Source organism: Pagrus major, chromosome 16, assembly GCF_040436345.1.
Source record: "Pagrus major chromosome 16, Pma_NU_1.0".
In the NCBI taxonomy this organism is placed as follows: Eukaryota; Metazoa; Chordata; class Actinopteri; order Spariformes; family Sparidae; genus Pagrus; species Pagrus major.
In genome coordinates, this window is record NC_133230.1 from 12,749,995 (window position 1) to 12,771,206 (window position 21,212).

The 21,212-nt window shown below is 42.7% G+C and overlaps 1 protein-coding gene across 2 annotated transcripts in view; it reads right to left on the reverse strand.

The window, feature by feature from the left end:
- Positions 1-21,212, reverse strand: part of hivep1 (HIVEP zinc finger 1) — a 58,916-nt gene that overhangs the window by 4,247 nt on the left and 33,457 nt on the right. For both annotated transcript variants that reach the window (XM_073483329.1, XM_073483330.1), the window contains exons 3-6: positions 10,153-10,206; positions 1,384-7,148; positions 1,150-1,283; positions 862-1,037 (exon numbers count right to left, since the gene is read on the reverse strand). In XM_073483329.1, the coding sequence (XP_073339430.1) occupies positions 862-1,037; positions 1,150-1,283; positions 1,384-7,148; positions 10,153-10,206 (6,129 nt within the window). The remainder of the gene's footprint in view (positions 1-861; positions 1,038-1,149; positions 1,284-1,383; positions 7,149-10,152; positions 10,207-21,212) is intronic.

Here is a 21,212-nt window from a genome sequence, read left to right on the forward strand (position 1 = left end):
GCACAGGAGTTTATGTAAGAGAATGCGGTCTTTGGGCATGCTGTATGTAAAGGGTGAGTAACTGATAAAGACATTTTTAAATGAACGTGGGTTGCTGTGACACCAAGTACTGTTCTGCAGCGTGGCGTGGGTAGGCAAGTTCGATAAAGAATGGTGAATCATACTGTCTTGGTTTAAGAGATGGTGAAAGAACATCTTGAATTTCATAGCTACTAAAAGGAAGAAGTGAGCTGTAGCAGTAGAAATATAGGTATCACTTCATTTTACAGGTCCACAAATTGAATGGTAATACTAAGCAACATATTTGAAATTTCACAAAAATTACCTCAAAGTTTATGGAAAATTACACCAATATTTTAATATTAATAATAATAATATAATACTATTTTCAAATTAGCAGTTTCGAAAAAGCTGGTAAAATAATTTTGGGGTAATTTTTGATACATTTTGAGGTAATTTTTGTGGTTATTTGGGGGTAATTTCAAATTCAAATGTGTTGCTTAGTAATTAACATCTACTTATCATGAAATTTTCCAGTTACCAGAATATCTTCCACCAAATGTAAATTGTGGTGAAACAAATTGTATGTTCAGGTCTAAGATCAGTATGTAATTTTATTGAAATTTATGGTACTATATGCATCATGATGTACAGTACATGTGTGTATATATCCAGCAATTTAGAGCCACATACAGTGAAGGCAATTGTTTTGAAAAAAAAACATCTGGATCATTACATGTATTATATTTATGTAACCTCAGAATATATTCCACATTACTGTCTAAAAACCTTTTTATGTATCTATTTGTATAATTGATTTTTGTGAAAGCACTGAGACTATCTGATCTACTGAGTTCTAACCTTTTGTCTTGAAGGAGAAGTTGCAGTGGACACAGTGGTATGGCCGGACATCAGAATGGGTGCGTATGTGTTTGCGCAGCATGCTGGGCTTCTTGCAGCGGATCCCACATTCCTCACAGATGTATTTACCGCGTCCACGGCCACGTACGTAGACGTACTCCTCATTAGATTTGTATCTGTGGGGTTGCAATAGAACCATGAGGGACACATGGACGCACAAACATGTATAACCAAGCAAATAAGATCTCTAACTGCAATAAAAAATGTTTTAATCGTTTTGAACCTTACCCGCCATCAAATATTTTGACCCGTCTTGGTTCTGTTTTAGATGCCATTTCCTTCTCTGACTCAGTGCTGGTCTGAGCTTCTGGTTGCACTTTACTTCTGGTTTCAACAGATGTAGACTTCTGGGATATTGGCACCTGCAGAAAGTCAAAGTGATTGATGTATTTATTGACCTGTTTCAAAAACAAGGTGGCAATACAAGACAGAAAACAAAGTTTGCAGAAAATGAATTCATACCCTGGGCATGACGTCTTTCAGCTTGCTTGAGTAAGACAAGATGTCAGATTTCTCGCTGGTTTTTATGGCCGAAGTGTAGTGTATTTTCTTGGAGCTCTGCTTGGAGTCGAACAGAGACATGACAACCTTGGTGGGCAACCCAAGTGGGTTTTGGTTGTTGGGGTTGACTGTCCAGGCAGAATACGCTGAAGTCTTCAGGTCAGTCTGTGGAACATGAAGAGGCTTCCTCTTCATCAAATAACACCATGTGAAAGTGGTGGCCGTCTTCAGGCTGGGGAAAGACAGGCGATGACTATCTTTTGTATTAACCACAGACACCGATGTGGTCAGCTTCATCTGACCACCTTGGAAACTGGAGGGCCTAGTTGGGGATTTGGCAGGAGTCCATCTCTGTTCCTCAGCTTTCTCTTGGGGTTTCAGAGTGTTATTAGCTGGTATGGCGGTGCCTTGGCTACCAGGTGTAGTATTCAGGACAGGGCTTACTTCCCTATGAATAACAATGCTTGTGTTTTTTTCCAGTCCAGCACTGTCAGGTGACATAGGCTTAACATCATCAGTAGCCTCTGAGTCCTTCTCCCCATCTGCTTTAACTTGCGGCAGAGGTGGTGCTTCAGTTTCAATGGGACTGTCCACTGGTTCAGTTGTGCAAACCTGCCTTACGAGTGTTAGCTTCCTCTGTCGGGTAACCTCTGACATCTTGGAATTAAGATAATTGACTGATCTGCCATCAGTGAGACAGGCCACACCATGCTCATCCTTAGCCCGCTTTTGGTGCTTTTCCATGTAGATGTCCAAGCTGTTTGCAGGTGACAACATTCGTTTACTTGAGGCGGTGGGTTCCTGCTGTGGGCAGAGAGTTACTGATGCCAGTTTCTGTGTGCAATGTAAGGACCCAAGAGAAGGTGCTCTTTCTGCAGTATGGTTATGAGTGCTAACTGTTTGAGTGTGAGTCCTATCCTTCTTTACAGTTGGAACAGCTTGAGTATCACTATCTACACTGTGAGTGGATGAGAGGCTATTTTTATTGGACACAGAGGGAGCAGGGTTCATCTTCTCGTGAGTGATGAGGATCTGTGGCAATGGTATAGCACCTGCTTGGGTCTGATCAAATGGGTCCCTTTGCTGTTCACCTGACAGAACAACCGTCTGTGTCTTAATGTCAGAGGCCTGTTGATTGTGTTGACCAACATATACATTTTGGAGAACATCTGATGATTTTGAAATGTTCAACATTGGATTGGCAATAGGTATTGTTAAAACTGGCAAGGCTATCTGAGTTCCCTGTGTGCTGGAGAAGGAAAATGTTTGGCTTGCTCTCAGAGCAGGACACTGCATTTGGTATTTGGGCACAAAACTTTTTTTTTCTTCAGAGTTGGCTGGTTTATTTTTGACATTCTCGCGACAAACTAAAATCTGGCTCAGCGGCTGATGTATCTTTTGGCATATTTGAACCCTTGATGTTTGGTGCCAAGGATGTGGAAGGCCATGGACTTGAGGCTGCTGAGTTGGGCTACCCAAATTAATGCTTTGCACCATATGCTCATTCTTTTGCAAGGGTGAATCTCCAGTATGCAGAATAAAAGGCTGAGCCATGGTGCGCCTGTTGGCGATATGAATCTGCTGGGATCTATTCTGAGTTAAAGAGCTAACGTTTGTGATTGGAGGTTTATCGTGAGGTATGACTTTTCTAACAGGTTGCTGACTCTCTGGGCCTATCTTTAAAGACATTTGGCGAACTAATGGCCCCCGCCTTCTTTCAATAAGTGGCACCTGGGCAACTTGTGAGATCTGTCCACTTTTTGGCTGTCCAATTGGTGAGAGAGATCTGCTGGGAGATACGTTGCCACAGTCAAAGGACTTGCTACGGTAGTCACATGATATCTCAACAGAGGGTTGAGTACAAGTGATCTGTTCAGACGCGGCTCGCCTCATCATTCCAGGCACACCGAGGGTGTTGAAGGCTGTTGGCAGACCTTGAGGCTCTGGAATTTTGCTGACACACTCCCCTCGAGAAGGACTCTCTGACCTAGATGGCTCATCTCTGTCAAAAGATGCTGAGATGCTCGAACAACGAGAAAGACTGCTGTCCCTGCTGAGGCTTCGCGAGAGGCTGGACTCAAAACTGGATTCACCTGAGGAGTGGTCCATTTGAGCAAGACGAATTCTTTTCTTTTTTGGTGGAAGTTTCTCTGCTGGTAACTTTGACAAACTCTCACTTCTCTGAGGCCAGCTGAACTGATCTGCAGGCTTATCTGCTGGCTCAGTAGTCTGTGTGTCATGTTCTCTGTCGGGCTCTTCTGTGACCAGAATCTCAGGAACTTGGATGTTATTTTGACGAACCAGACGAGACTGATGGACAGGAGTAGAGTTTTCACCAACTGCTGCTACGGTGGATTCAGTGCATTGTTCTGTCCTTTGCTTTCCATAGTCAGTACTCTTGGGTTTGGATAGTTTTTCATGGTAGCTGTCAGCTGAGACATTTGCTATTGCATCTGTTTTGAGCTTGTTGAGAGGATCCTTCTCCATACTGTCAACAGGAGAGGCCCTGTCAATGGATTCTGTCTCAAATGAATTGGGTCTGCTGAGAGAGTTGGTGTGTCTAATGACTGACGTACCACTGCCTTGCCTTTGCAGTTCACCTTTAGTAGAGGTGCTGATCTGTGTCTCTCGTATTGGTGACAGTCTGGAATCTGGAGTATTAATGCCTCTTGCTATGAGCTGAATCTGAGGTAGCTTTGACTGGTTGTTTTTGGGCTGTATGTCGACTATTACATTATGCTGAGGATAAGTTCGATTTGCCAAAGCTGTAGGTAGCTCAAAACTAACTGAACAGGGTGGAATGGTGTCAGTAGGAGACTGATCATCCTCATCGCCAACACTTTTCATTTTCCTTCTCTTCCGAATTGAAGTCTGTTGATCAAGTATTCCTGAGCCAGTAGTTGATCTTGGGACTAGGGGCTGCATTATGTTAACGTGAAAAACATCTTGATCAGATTCTTTGACAGTGATTGGCTTGTTTTTTGGACCATGAAGCTCAGAGCAATAGAATTTCTTGTGAGTTTCAAAATTCTCTAACTTTCTGTACCGGTTACGACAAGTCTCACACTCATACATTGTGCCTTTATTCTGCTGAGGCTTTCTGTTCCTGTCCTGATGGTGCTCAAAAGATCTACTTCTTTGCATTAGTTCTGCGGCGCTGCTCGGACCATGATAGCCATCATCCATGGAGCGAACAGTAGGGAGGCCATGCCCCTCACTGGTGGAAAAGTCTTCCACAGCTGCTTGTCTGACTAAGGTACGAGAATGTATTGCTGGATTTGGGGTTGATGGGGCTGACGAAAAAACATCATCATTCAACAAACTAATTTTTTCATCAAATGACTGACAAATTCGCAAAGGGTGTGGGAGGGGGGCAACATTAAGGGGAAGAGCAGAGTGTCCGGGTGTAGTAGGCATAGAGTTACTCCTCGTTATTGGCAAACAATCCATTGGTGGGTATTGAGAAGGTACAGAGAGAAGAAATACTGGCTTTGATTTATCTGTGGGGGTGAATGGGGACTTGGGGATGTCCGAGCTGGAACTTGACCTTCTTCCCATTGGTTTAAGGTCAAACTGAAAAGAGTCTTTAAATATGTATGATTTGGGAGAGTCTATACTGCCTCTCCGTGAGAGAGATGTCCTCCTCGGCTTTACGCTGTCCAGCTGCTTGTTGTCAACAACTGCTTCATTATCAGATATCAACTTTGAAATTCGTTCTTCCAGAGAGAGTGCTTTGGCTTCTAATGGTGGACGCATCTGTCCTTCTGTGGCCCGCAGCTTTTGCTCAGCTGCTACATGCATTACTGTGGCAACCACAGGAGGGACATTGGGAAGGATATTCTTGGCAAATGGACTGGGTGGACTCATGGCCTGGTCTGCACTTTCAGAACGTGAGAAGTAGCCAGAATCTGTACTCCCCAAACTGCGAGGACTAAGCAGACACTTCCCCTGCTGCTGTTGAGAAAAGTCTGTTGCTTGTTGCCTCTGAAGCTGAGCATGTCCACCCAACAGCGGAGACTTACACTGATGGTCTTCATCTTCACTCACAGTATCTAGTGAGGGATTTGTACCATCTACCTCTTTCAGAGATGACAGGACTGTGATGCTTGATCTTAGATTGGCAGTCTGGAACTCTCGTTGCCGTTGTGCAGCAGCTTGCTCAGGTGCTGTACCTGTAACTCTCGGGCTGTCTGCCCTCAGAGGGGAGACATTAACTGGATATACAACAACTTTTGGGAGTGCAGCTGTCACTTTGGGCTCATGAGCCCTCTGACCGGGGGTTGGTTTCATTGACTCAAACACAGCCGATGAGTCAGTTTCCCCATGGCCTGCTTGGGTCGTACCTGCACTCTGTAAACTATTTTCAGACAAAGCTGCCACACTGCTCTGCGATGAGTCAGGGTCCAAGTCAGCAGTGCTACTTTCCTCATCACTGTCCCCACTCTCCTCCGCCTCTGAATGTGTACCGATGGCTTTGTCAGATTCTTGAGAGAGTGAGCCACCTCCAGATTCAGAGCGTGCGATGAGACCCAGTTTTATGGCATGAGCATGTGACTTCTTGTGCTTGTACAAGTTGCTCTTGGTTTTGAATGAGAAGCCACACGTAACGCAGGGGTATGGTCTTTCTCCTGTGTGAGACCTAATGTGTTTGAGCAACACACTTGGTTTTGCACATGCTCTGTTGCAGTATTCACAAACATACTTTCCTGGCTTCTTCGGCTTTTGGTCCTTGTAAATCTGCTCAGTGCCAAAGTTCATTACGGTGGTCATCTGAACTTGGTTTCCACCAGGTGTAACTGGGACCTGGATGGTGCTGGGGACACTTGCTGAGAGGGACTGGCATGTGTGCACAACTGGTGGTTGGCTTTGTGGCAAAGTATTGGAGCCTGAGGGAACAGGTGCGTGAGTTATAGTGGATGGCCCAGTGTTAAAGCTCATGTGCAAGCTAGGCTTATCTGGATTTGAAGCAACAGGCATAAACTGCGGTGTAGCAAGCGGAGAGGACTGCATGGGAGTAACCTGTGTAGATGTCTGCCCACTTCCCTGTAGTGGTGCTGCAATGCCAATAAAGTTGCCTTGTTTGTCAATATAATAAGTCTGCATATGGGAAGGTTGAGTCTGGAGACCAACATTGACAGCTGGCATTGTTCTTAATTCCCCACTAGATTGAGCAGTAAGGGTGGAAGCAGGTTTTCCAATTGGCTGCAGGGAGTTTTTCCTCTCAGCCAGCGTGCTAAAGTCAGGCTCCATGGCTTTAAGTAGAACATCAAGTGGAGCGCTGCTGTGGTAAGGATCTCCCTCGAAGCCGGGGTCTTGGCTCTTGCCGTCCTTGGGCTGAGACACTTTAGTAGTAATCAAAGAGCCCTCCTCACCATCAGTGGGCTGAAGTGATGGTGGCCGAGGAGATGATTCCTCCTGTTTCAGCCTTTCAGCGTCAGCAGAAGATGACCCCTTGTGAGGGGATGCTGCAACTGGTTGGGCATACTGTTGATCTTTTTTCCCACCGGGTGATGAAGGATTGTGGGAAGGACTGTTGGAGGATGAGCAGCAAGACGTAGTCTGTCCCTCAGATGGAGCTCTCTGGAGTGCAGTTTCAGATGTTTTCAACTGTAGGGGCTTCTTGACTGGAGATTTGGGAATTTTCTCGAGCCGATTCTCTGCAACAACCTTTTTCCTCTTCAGGCCTTTTATGTTATCTGCATTTCTTCGACTGCTTTCAGATATCCCTGAGGAGAGAGAGAGAGACAGAGAAGCTGAGTTGGTACAATAACATCATCTTTTTCCAAACCTTTCCCAACACTCTGCCTTATGTGTGAGCTCAGAAGTCCCATCAGAAAAAATTTAATTCTGTTTCTTGAGGTGAATTGTTGAAATTTGTGTATCGGCTTTTGAAACTGATCACACTTATGCTTTTTTTTCGATTTAGGAATCAGAATTTTTAGACATTTAGTCATGGTATAAAAATAGTGCCCATTTTAAAATTAGTTAATCATATTACTGTCATTTAAACATCAGTAACATTTAATTGAATTTCCAGTCCTACTTTGCATCAGCAGTTAAGCACAGGGACAATGGGTACAGTTTATCTCATCAATAATGAATAAACAACATGTGATTTTCTAAGCATCGACGGATCAATTATCAACTCTAATTACTATGCGTGTCATTTATCAGTCACAGTCACAACAAACACAGACGACAAAATGAGAACATAACATTACACCAAAAAAGTGTCAGATAAAAGTGTTTTAATTACTACAGTATTTTTAATTATTATGTAGAACCTCCTAATTACTCCTCCTCCCTATTGAGAAATATTAATACATTATTTAATATCAATAAAATAATCAATAATCAATGTACAAGAGATGTATATAAATATAGTTTGATTTTAGTGCAATACAGTTGCATAATTGATGACATTTATGGCCTAAATAAAACAAAATCTCTGGCTCAACTGCTATTTAAGTGCTATAACTTTAAGATCAAGAACTTCTACATTCATTTTCAGAAAAGCTTTCACGAAAGCTGAATGCCTTAACTCTTTTTATTTTCTCTGGTTTTATCAACAACTTCTTTTGTTGAAATTGGAAAGGGGTATATTCTGTCATTTCCACACATCACTCGTACTTTTATTTATTTGCTGTGTGACTAATACCACGGGGGCCCACACTTCATTACATAAGTTAACGTTCATTTTTCCCTTTTCTTGCTGTTCACATCGTCGACGTACGTAGGCTTGGCTGATGTAACAAACAATTCAAAGACGGTGAAGACAAACAGCATTACAATAATAAAGCAGCATTGTTTTTAAAAGGGCGCACCCATACCATGGTGTCCCATAATTGGTTGTGTTGGCCCGACAACAGTGATTCAGTCATTGGAGTGTTTTAAGGACATGTTGCATAAGATTAGCAGTGCCCTGTCACAGTTTCCTGGCTTATGTAGGTATTTCCCAAGATGAGGTCAGGGTTCCTTCAAAGCCTTGAGCATAATTAGATTGAGGAACGCCTTGCCTTTACATAAGTTAATCCGTTCTCAACACAAACATGCAACCAATGAGCATCTAGAGGAGCACACAGCCACTGTAACATGCACTCAAAGCAAAACCCTGTGACTTTTAATAACTCAATCTAAAACACTCCCCACAAAGAAGCACATTTGTATCAACAGCCTCTGAGAGACATGGGAAAAGGATTAGTTCTTCCTTCCCACTACTGGAACAAGTCTTCAAAAGAGATTCCATGACTTCACTGCAGCTTTTCCATCAAAACAAAAAAATGCACTGCATAAACAAACAACATTTGTAATGTGTCAGTCTTCAGCTTTAACCTCTGTTGTTAGAAAAAAGCTGTTTAGGCGTCTTTGGTTAAAATTAAAGTCTATCCAATCAAGAATTAAGCTTGACATTATTTTACTCTCTTCTTGATGATCACACATTTTAAATCCTCTAACTTTTTTGATTACCGTATGAAGAATGTGATTTTAATGTTGAGCCTTAGTGATGAAGTGTGAAAGAGCTCGTAAAAGAATTAACTTCTGGGCCGTTATCCCAGGGATTAACCTTTGACTGGTGGGCCCTGACATCAGTACCTGCTGTACTGTGAGAGGGGGATTGAGATATTCTTATTTGTACTTGTCTTATTTAGCGTCTCTGTCTAACCTCAATTACCGTGGATGATCCAATCAAAGCTCGCATGTCCCATAAATAAGCTGGGTGCTTTTTTAAAAAGGACAATGTTGCTTAGCTTAAACGGAGACAATGAAGCTGCTTCGGCTCAACAAAACTGGTTTTTCTATTTGAACAAAGTTACATAACAACCACTTAACAAGACAAAAAGTTCTTTATGTGTGTAGAAATGGCATTACTGTAGTGTTACTGCAATGTAGTGTTGTTTCTATACGAAAACACTACTGTGTTTGTGTATCAAATTTAGATAAAAATTATTTTCTCCAAAACAAAAAAAGTCATTAACTTGGTGTTGCAGCATAAAATTATAATTATGTCAGGTCACTGCTGAACCACAACAGCACATTCAGCGTGAAAGATATTAAAAACAATGTTTGTGCCAGCGCTGACCTAAAACCCTGCTGCTGTTAAATATTCACTCAGGAACATAGAAGCCAAATAAAATTTTAATAGTGCAAATAGTTTTCCTAAAGCAGAAACATTAAGTGTGAAGGCTGCTGCAAAAATCCAGACAGGATCGAGTTTGCATATAAATATAAAATTCCTTAAAGGGCACAATAAATTAATTCATGATCCTGAATAATTCTTCTGATGAACCAAATACTACAATCATACACACACAAAGAAACATTTTTTGCACCACTGACAATGAATTCCAGTGAATTGTATTTGTTTTGTGCTTTTGGTGAAAAAACTATTTCACCCAATCAGGAAATATGTAAAGAAGTGGTGAAGCTTTATTTTATTCTCCCTTCTATATGATCACACATTTTAAATCCTCTAATTATTTGATTACCCTATGAAGCAAGTGATTGTAATGTATGTAGAGCTGGTAAAATAATTATAATAATCAACTATTATTAACTCAGTTTGTATATAAATATAAATTCCTTCAATTTGTTTTGGCTTTTGCTGGAAAAACTATTGCAGGTTTAATCGTACATTTAATTCATTCTCAACTGGCACTTGGTGAAGGAGAAAACAAACAAACTTCCATGCAAATGAAAGATAAAACAAATATTTCCTTGTTCCTCTCTTACCTTTCTGTGAGGCTTTGGGGTCTTTAAGCTCTTTCTGTGCCTCCTCAATTTTATCTGCAAGACAAGAACAGAAACCATTTTCAGCACAGATGCACACACACACACACACGCTCGACAGCGAAGGCAGCGCAGAACGTAACTAATGATACTGGGGATGCTTCCCACACGGCTGCAGCAGGATGAAGGTCTTTCAAAATGAAAAACAGATATTCTTCCATAGCTGAGAGAGTGCGCTATTCCATTATGGAAACTATTGTAATCACGAGGGGGGGCGAGCCTGTGCACACAGTCAACGATCAAGCACACCCACTTAAAGAAAGAACAGCACGATCGTGTGTGATATGCAGGTTAAGTTAAGCAAATAAGTCAATATGGTGGGTTTATTCTCATTATCACAACCTACAGATCAATTTGCATATTGAAATGCTGTTTACACCCCTCAGGGAGGTCAAATTCCTTCCTCTCAGGTCCTCCACACGTCACAATCCAGCAGGTGAAGAACCTGTTTCTGTATGAAGCATATGGATGAGTGGGAAGTGGGGCAGGTTTCGCTGTGTGTTACTGTAATCAATATTAATTATATACACTGCTTAATGTGGCGTGAATGGGTAATACACGGTGGAATAGAGGCAGAGAGACGAGGTAAAGCCTCTGTTTTCCTGCCTCTGCAGGGTCGCTAGCTCCAGCTGTGGGAGGAGGTGTGTACACGTACTGAACATGTCCAAGGCTCGTTAGGTTTAGTTGATTTAAAAATTAAAAAATATTTATCTTTTTAGTGTAAACAACAGGTAAAACTGTGAAGCAAATTACAAAAATGATTGTTGTTTACTATAAAGTCAGATAGCACATGACTATCCATATAAAGAAGTGTGTTTTTTGAGTCCAATTGCCGATAAAATAAATAGATTAAAAAATGCTCTACTTCGGCCCTGCTGCAGTGTCCTCTGTGTCTGTAGTCTCACTGAATTTGCAAAGTAACTAGTAACTCAAGTTATCAAATAAATGTAGTGCAGTGGAAGCACAAATATTCAAGTAAAGTACCTTAAAATTGTAAAGTAAGGTACTTGAGTAAATTGTAGTGTAATTGTAGTTACACTCCATCATTATGGTTATTCTTAATTTTGACATGTATATCAGTTTCAAATATCGGTTATCATCTCCTTATTTAATAATAATCAGTATCGGCCCCGAAAAATATTATATTGGTTGAATCCTACTGTTAAGTACCTGTGAAAAATGACCTATCACAGATTTATCGTATCGCCGTACAAGTTGTCCGGCATGTGCCGATATGAAAACTTTGTTTGTTTGTTTGTTTGTTTGTTCACAGAACATAGTGCAGAAAAAAGTTCACTGTTTTAATGCTCTGATGTTATTTTGGATGCTGAAGTTGATTGTTACACCTTAAAATACCTGCCTCCCTTGTGGGATCATGGGTCTATGAATATATTCTGTGTATATAAGAATATCGGCTGATCTATATCTACTTTAATTTACTCCTAATATCAGCGTTGGCCACAAAATCCAGTATCAGTTGAGCTTTAAATGTGTACTAAAATAATCAGTTTCTTCTGGTAGTAAGACACAGAGAAACTTATGGATGTCTAAAGGCATACAGGAGGAAAAACTAATCTGCTTCCTTGGAAAAAAAAAAAAGCTTTCTTTGCTTTTTGTGTAAATCAGTAAAAACAAAAAGCAACGAGCCTCCTACATGTGGATGTGCATGAAACATTAGCCGCAGAGGAAAATGGGCGATTACTGGAGAAGCCGTGCATGTTTCTGCCTCCCATGACCATGGAAACTGGATTGGAAAAAATAAACCCACTGTGGCTTCGGTGCCCTGCACATGACATTCGAGTGCAAGACGAGTTCTCAAGGACCAATGGTAACAATTTTGCCCCAGATTGCACAAACGTTAATGGACGGTGAAAGAGGATGTTCTGTGGTTCCCAAAATCACAGTGCGATGCCGGGAATACTCGGGGGAGGGGTGGACGTGAGCGGGGCCACAGAGGAGGTCAGTGGATTATGTCATCATATGTGTGTGTGTGTGTGTGTGTTACTATAGTCACACCCTTTCTCCATCTCCCTCTCTCTCTCTCTCTCTCTCTGTTCCTCTGTATATCTCAGGCACACGCCACAGATTACATAATGCGTCCCCACCCCTGCGCTGCCGTGGAGGAAAACAAAGGCACCCTGCCAGCAGAAACACAGCAACCGAGGCTCATGAGGAGAGGGCAGAGTGTTTGTTTATGTGCGTGTGTTTGACAGAGAGGTAGACAGAGAGGAGAGGAGAGGAGAGAGAGCCGTGCGACCATGTGAACGCCCTCGCCAACAGGAATCAGGTAGGCTGTGTTTTCCTGGCAGCGGCGCTGGCGCGGTGTTCCACCGAACGGAGAGGAGCTTCCCTCAAGAGTTACCGCGGCTCAACCTTGCGGCTTCCTCGAGTAAATGGCTGCGTTATTGCAAAACCAATTTGAGATAATAAATGCTTATTTTAGTGGTTAGAAGATTTGAAGGTAGATTTTTGCTAGCGTACGCTTCATTGTTTGCACAGCTTGATGCATATGTCTTGTATTAGACCGCACTGGCAAACCGAGGCGTAAGTGATTACTGCCCAACAAAAATCTTATTAGTGGTTCTTTATGGTCAAAGCTGCTATAGATCAGATTGCACTTCTTACATAACAAGCCACAAACAAGACCCCTCATGCTGAACGACACCCATGAAGTCGAGCTTCGAAGCACGGAAAAGAACAGGAAACACCAGCCCGAACGAGTGGAAAGGGACGCAGCGGAGTTACCCTCAAAAAAGGACAGAAAAAATATTCCATCCACAGCGCCCAAGTTATTAAGACAGCAGGGAATGATTATAGGGTCGTTCATATTTCCCTCATTATGGTTGTTGGGGTTTCTGAGGTGGTCTGGGTGACGGCTACATATTTCATCCGAGCTGTGGTGCAATTGTCCTGCGACCACGGGAAAACAAAAGGAATGTACACAAATGTTGCGTGTTGTCGGTGATGAAAACCAGAGCTGATTGTGGAACATGACCACAAAATTTGAGGGCAGGGAGAAGAAAACAGTGCGAGGGTGGTGAACACGAGAAGGCCTCGCTTAAAACAAAACTGTGATTCTTTCTGCCAGAGTTAAAGCTGCTTCCGACCAATAAATGACATAAAATATTACCAAGAATCTGCAAAAGCACATTGAATGGCTCGACTGAGGGGCTCGGTACACTTTTACATAAGGAAGAAGCAAGTGAAGTGTCTTTAATAATTTAGTAGAATATGAGTCACTACGCTTAAACATGTGGTTGTGATAGTGCATCTTGATCAAATCACAGAAGAAAATCAATCCACATCTGTTACCGTTTGTTTTGTTCAGTCATCCTTGCCTACTTTATCTACCTGATCTCCCTGATAACTCTCCTCAGTCCTATAAACGTGGGTGAGGACAATCAAACAGAACGGCGGCGAAGCATCTCAAGATGTCCGACTCGTGATCCCTGATCCGTGCAACGTGATATCTAACGATACACGGGGATCAGGCGGGGAGGGGCCGCAGTGGGCGTGTGCATGTCAATTAGGCAGGTGGGCGAGGGATTCGGTCTCCTCGCCGGTCGCTGTCATGACAACCACAAATCTTTAATGCAAACGCCCTCCCTCCCTGAATCTGCCAGCCCACTCCTCTCTCTCTCTCTCTGCGCTGTTGAGGATGAGCGGGAAATGTGATTATTTGTGCCCCGAGGACCGAAAGTAACGTCAGCGCACAGGAAACGTGCGTGCTTTTTGAATCCCAACGCCCACCTGATGTGAATGTACAACACATCAGTCGTGGCCAGGGGGGCTGCTCGGTAGGAGGGGAAGCCCATCTCAAGTCCATTAAGGCGTCTGACGGAAGATTATCAGTCAAGACGTGGCCGCAGATACAAACACATGCTAATGAGCTAGAGCACTGGATTCGCCCTTTGGAGAATGGACCTAATAGACCTGTGTGTGTAGACCCCTGCCCGTCTAATGAATAACAATATTACATTACAGCAAAGAGGCATCTTCAGCACCACTGCCTGGCACTGGATCCCCCCCGAGAGCCCGCTCTGCCTGTTGGCTGACAAACAACCACCAGGCTCCGCACACCCTCCTCCCTTTACTGCCAGCTTGTAACACATTCATATTTTGCTCAACAGCCTGCCCTGCTGGGCCTCAACATGCCAAATGGCGGTCATCAACGGCATAGTGGCAGCTTTTCATGGAGTCCATATGCACGGCGTTCACATGGCGCTTTGGCTTCTGCTAGCGTCAAAGATATATGTTGAGGGAGCGAGGGGGGGATGAATTGTTTTGCAAAAACAGCATCTGTGAGGGGCTGAGGTGTAATCAGTATGCACGACACCACACCAGTATACCAGCAACAGGCCTGAACAATGCCAGTGGACCTCAGTGTGTGGGCAGATGGGCGTCCACCAGCGCTGCAGCAAACCGGTTCACAGTGAGCAACTTTATCACAACACGTTTAATACATCAGGACAGACGGCAGTGCGAGTGTTAAAGCCGTGGAGTAAGCTCACACAAACATACAGTGAAGCTGGAGCAGCCAGGAGGATTAGGTTTGATGTTTGGACGATAGCAGGTTGATGTCTGGGTGCGCTGCCAGCTGGATGTGGACTGCACAGTGTAGCGTGTTGTGTTTGGAGAGGAGAGAGGAGGGAGAGATGCCTCAGCAGGCTGAAGATGACGAGATGGGAGTCGGCAGCTGCCCCCTTCCCTGTCACTGTGCGGGAGGGAGATGGAGATTATGTAACTCGAGCACCTCCACCAGCCTGCTGTACACGCCCGGCTGTGTGCAAACACACGCACACACTCACATCAAACACACCCTCGCACTGGCTGATGCATTCTGAGAAGACTCACTAACGAGGACGATCTTCAGCAAACGAAAACAGACACAATGTGCAGATGGAAACATAAATATAGAGTCGATTAATCAAATATTAATAAGCAACTATTTTCATAATTCATCAGTTGTGTAAGTTATTTTTCAAGAACATATTTGCTGATTTTCTTTGTCTTATAATAAAGTGAACTGAAAATGTTTCAGACATTAATCTTCCTGATGGCTTCTGGGCATTTTTCAACGTTTTCTGATCATATAAAGAGCAACAAATGAATCAATACTGATAATAATAGTTAGTTGCAGCCCCACCAATCTCACACAACAACATGTGTTTTGTCCTACATCCTGTAAAAACAATCCAGTGCCTTTTAAATCTTTTCCGTTTTGTTTCGTTTGTCATAGCGGTTGGCAATAATGCACCTCTGGTTTGATTCTGATCATTTGATTTTAAACCATGCATGAGTCCAACAGTGTTACAGGAGTGCAATGAAAATCAAAACCTGGTGCATACATTACCCACAATGCATCTTAGCCACTGAGTGACATCACTGGAGGCAGTTTATCAGATTACAAGAAGCTTCTTCTGGAGCCTAAAAAGGTTTTTTACTACTTTTTCACATAGACCCGTAAACACACTTGTAAAATTGGTGAAGTTACCCTTTAATCTGCAACAATTCTGTATGTGGATTCACTGTTGTAAAGCAAAGTTTACTCTTATGTAACAGAAGCTTGAATATGTTTTGGATCTGAACTGAACTCAGACAAAACAATCTGAAGATGTCTTTATCTTGTCTGGGAACTTGTGATATGAAGGATATTTTCTAGCCCAAACAAATAACGAGTTTTCTGCAGATTAATCCCGAGCTGTGTTAGAAATGTGTGAATTCATATAATTACAGTTTTATATAACATTCACAAGCAACTGTGTAAAAAAAACCCAGCCTCACTCACTGAAAAGATGCAATCATATGACAATAACTCTATTATTACATGAGGACGTCTCCTCCTGTAATAGTCACAACAACAGCTGGGAGAAGCATGAGCTTTGCAGATTTCCCTGTCACCTTTAAGGGAAGTCTGTTGATCTTATCTCAGCTTTTCTTCCTGTGGCCTGTGGAGGAGACGCAGCATTTCTGCAGCCCTCAGCAGCCCTCAGCAGCTGACCCGTGCAATAAGTGGCCATAAGGGTTACTGTCAGCATCTGACACATTCTTTAACTTCACGGACACGCCCGTACAAAGAGGCCTTGAGGGAGATGCCTCCGTCTGAAAGCAGAGACGAGACTGCGAGCGCCGCCACAGGAAGTATGATGCGCTCTCCCTTAGTAATCGTGGATAGACGATGATGCAGAGCAGAGGAATCCCCCCGACATACCAGAGTGTCCCATTACCCTGCAGTCTATCACCATCAGCTGGCTAAGAGGGGAGCGCAAAGTGACTTCCCTCTCCCTCTCCTCCCTCACATTAGGTGGACTGGGAGCTGAAGTGGCTCGCTCTATCAAATCTAATCAACACAGAAGGACGGAGAGGACGACGTGGAGATGAAAGATGGAGGCAGAGGAGAGGGTGTAGAGATATGGTGTCAGCTGACATGTGTTCAAGGAAATGAAGGACATTTATCAGCAATTTTGATAACCCATCTGATCGAGTCTGAGATACTGAGATTTCCTGACAACAACATAGCTCTCGCCTGATGAAAGGAACTACAACAAACAATGGCAAAATTGTTTCATTTGTTAACGAAGGGATACGTAGCCCAGCAACTGTAGCTAGTTTAACCTGTTTAAATCAAGTCGGCTTTGAAGCTAGTTTTCGTAATGCTAGTACATATAGGACAGTGTCCTCAGCAGAACGGTGGTTACATACTTCATGACAGCTGTTAATCGTGCCTCCCGCAGGGCAGCGATCCTCTGATGTTTCACAGGACAATAACTGTCAGCCTGTCTAACTCTCTGCTAACACCTTAAGCAAAGAGAATTACCCCTCCTATGAATGCCTGACCTGTTCTCACCCTGACAACTCCCCTCACCTCGAGCGAAGAGGATCTCCCCTCCTCTCCCAATCCTCATATGTTCACATCCATACATTGATTTCTGGATCTAGAACCGTTTAATTCCTTCACTGATTCAGTTTAATTGCTGTAGCTTCCCGAGGAGACACCAGATAATATGTCAGAGAGTGAGAAAGGAAATCTGCAAACTAGCTCGCCACTCTTTTGTTTACTATTCGTGGTGTTGCTAACTCAAGATGGAGCACGATTATTCATTGCGGTTTGCTGCACATTCTGCAAATAATAAGGGGGAGATCTTCCTGTAGACATTGTATAAACGAAGCATGAGAGAAAACTTCCAATATTTGCTGGTTTCAGTTTCTAAACTGTGAAGGTTTGCTGTCGACCTCTGTGGTAAATTTAACATATTTTTGGGTTCGGGGCTCAAAAACCTCCCACCGCATTCAAAGACGTCACGATGGCAACTTACATTTTCAGTTACTAATAATGAGAAATGCCTTTCACAGTTTCCAATTCCAAGGTGTTGCCTTGAAATGTCTTTATTTTTTTTCCTTTGCTTCAGTCCAAATCCTGTGAAAAATCTCAAGACCTCTCAGACTGAGTTTGTGACCCGGGGGTCGGGATTAACAGAGACAGAGAGAGAGGTTACTCAATAAAGAAAATAAGTGCTATCCGCTGTTTCTATTCTTATTTCTCTTGGAAGCTCGTGATTTATTTTACTACGTCACAAACCGGGCACCTTCACACCTTCCACGATTTGTGAGTGCGAGGGAAGGAAATCATTATTTAGTGTTTCTTGGCTCCGCTGCTCTGTATTGTGTTCGCAGTCTGACTCTTTTTTGTCTATTTTGGTGCAGGCAGATTTTCGGGGAGGAAGGTTAAATGTGTTTGTGGTCTGAAAATGCTGTTGGAGGGTAATATTCACACTCACGTTCAACTCCGCCTGCGCCATTAAACCCCCTACACACACACACACACACACTTTTCTACCCACCCAGTAGGTTTCTCGTTATATCAATTTTTCACAAGGGTGCCCACGCAGTCCCAATAATCAGTGGCCTCCAGTCTGCTGCTTCTTCCACCTACAGTTTCCTGCGGGGGCAGCAGTACTGTACAGATACAGCACCAAACCACTGTCTTTGTCTGTGTGTGTGTGTGTGTGTGTGTGTGTGTCTGTGTGTGCGCGCAGGAGGGAGTGTGATCAATATTTCATTTGCTCACTGGGTGTTTGCAGCCTCGTCACGAATTATTACGAGGAAGGAGCAGGAACTTTGCCTCTAAACACGTCCTCTAATCGTTGTTCAGGTAAACGGGTGACTCGGACATGTTAATAACATCGCATGTATTGTTGGTCTTGTGTTTGTTGCTCTGTGTACAAGATCTGCATCGCTCCCCCTTTATAGCCATACATTATTAAAAGCTACGTGCACGGAGCTCTAGTTAATGCTGTTTTGTTTTTTGTTTTTTTTAACTCATACCTGCCCCGGCTCCAGCATTTTTCATTCAACGTGCAGTTTAATGCTGCACATAAACATTCTCCCCCGGTGGAGGGTAAACAGCTCGACTGCTTCCTCCCTTCCTCCCTCCCACCCTCCCTCCACCTTGATGCTTAGCAGTCAGCAGCTGATCTCCAGGCTGCAGGGAGAGCAGGACTTGTCTGAGTGCTTTGTTTTAGATTCCTCCTGCTTCACTTGTATCATTTTAAAATGCTCTGTCCTTAAGCCGTCTTGTCCCGATACTGGAATTTCTAACTTCGATACAGTCCCTTAAAAGTATCAATATTTGATACAACACTGATGGCAATAAAAGTGTAGATTTTTATGAAAACAAGGCTTGAGCAACAGCATCTACGATGAGATTATGTGGAAACGATAGCTGTGCATGTGTCAACTCGCTTTCGGTAAGGAGAGCACAAAACGTGCTGGTACCAGGTATACTTTTACTCTTTTATCCATCCGAGAGAACGATGACAGCCGCAATCAATTAGTGGACAGTCTACCCATCCCGTCTATTGTCAATCACACATGTTTGCACAAAGCGATGTTCTCTGGTGATACCTCCCTCCTGTAAACACACTAAGTGTTGTACATGTTGTTGTGATGTCGTTCGGTGCACAACAATAACGATAAAAACAAGCTTCCTCCACATGCGGCTCACCTGCTGTTACAACAACAGAATCGCAGGTGATAGATACCGAAATGCGAGCAAATAACACTGGTGGGTGAACATGATATGATATTTCCTTCTGGAATAAAGTAGTGAAGTAAAAGTGTAAAGTAGAGAAAAATTAAATTACTCACTTCCTCTACTGATGCTCACATGTGAGAAACTGGAACTTTGGCCTTTACTCCGATATCAAAGTCGCTGCCAATTATGTTTCAACTTAATCGTTTCAGCTCTGGCACACAGCTGCTCCTCTTAAAAAAGACTTAAACTGAACTCTTTCAGCTTTTCACTTTTAATTTCGGTCAGTGTTTGAGCCTAAACGTTTAAGAAGAGATGTGAAACAGTCACTGCGATTCAGCAGCGACCCCTCCGCTGTACACAAACACCCACTTCTTTCTTTGCAGAGGTTAAAAAAAAGTGGAACTAAAACAAGCCGCACGTCAAACTTGATCCAGTCAGCGTCTTGAGTTCCCCCCTGGGTCGTGAGGGCTGTGACACATAACTAACCGAGCTCGGCGACTGATGGTCGGTGTGTCGTCATACGCAACACGACGGGCCTCGTGGGACAGGAAGCATGTTTAATTCATTTCAGGGCAAAAACTAATTTTAGTGCACATACAGTAAGCTCTTTGCGTCAGTGAAGGAGGAAGAAGACGAAGGTGGAGGGAGGGGGTCATGTGCAGTTAGACTTATATTGAGTAATCATGTCAATTACAGCTGAAAATCTGCTTTTAATAGAAATGTAATCTCCTTAAATTTCTTTTAAAATGAATTGTTTGAATCTCAAAAAATGACAAAAACTCTGCTCTTATGTTTTATATGATAGTAAACAGAAAGAATCTGCTTATTTTCACAGTTACAGTGAAAATGTATGTTTCTTTATTCTTATGACTTGGATATCTGATGAAACTTAGATTTTTTGAGTTGTTTATTTGTCTCGAATTAGAATTAATAAATAAATAAAAAATAAAAATGTATTTATTAATCTTGACAGCCGCCGCTCCCAAGATCCAGAACTGACTTTCCATCTCAATTAAACTGAATATATTTTGTTTTCTTACAAGAGTTAATGTCTGTGCAGTAAATATGAAGCTACAGCCAGCAGTCGGTTAGCTTAGCTCAGCATAAAGACTAGAAACGGAGGGAAATAGCTACCAGACTGTCCGAAGGTTATAACACTGGGTTGCATAATAAAATATGCTACATAAAAGTAATAATATTTTGCGTTGGGGTGATTGTAATCAGCAGCAAAATGATGGTGATGATGATGTGATAGCATCAATGTTATAAACACCTCTCCTTGTAGTTGTAACTGGACTAAATAACTAACAAGAAACAGCCACACATTGCCCATAGAATGACAAAATGTAATTTTATGCATCCGTTTCTGTACAAATTAAACAAACAACACAAAACATATTAATAAGTGAGCTTAAGAGGTGTTGATTGGGTGGTTTTGTTAGCTTTGGACAGAGCCAGGCGAGCTGTTTCCCCTTGTTTCCAGTCTTTATGCTAAGCTAGGCTAATTACCTGCTGTCCTCAGCTACATATTCACCATAGTAATGTGACTAGTGAACAAATGTGTTTCCCAAAATGTCAAACTGTTCCTTCAAAGTAAGTCACCTACAGAGCTCTGAGAAAATCTGATAACAATAATGTGCAAATAAAACAATATGAATGACACTCACAGTAGAGCGCATACCTCTGCCAAGGGCCAAGTCTATCAAGTCTGTATTTAAATCTGCGGAAGAGCATCCACATCAAATTGTACTCACTCAAACATACCAGCCACCTCGTCAGGACTGATTTTTCATCAAGATCAATGTATCATTAATGGGAAAAAAACGCCATCTCGCATTATTATGAAAGTGAGAACTGATTTCTGGAACTGTCTCTTTACGTAACACTGCTGACAATCCAAACAAACAAACAAACAACAACCTGGACACAGGTGAAAACACAACCTCCTTGGCGGCAGTGAATACTTTGC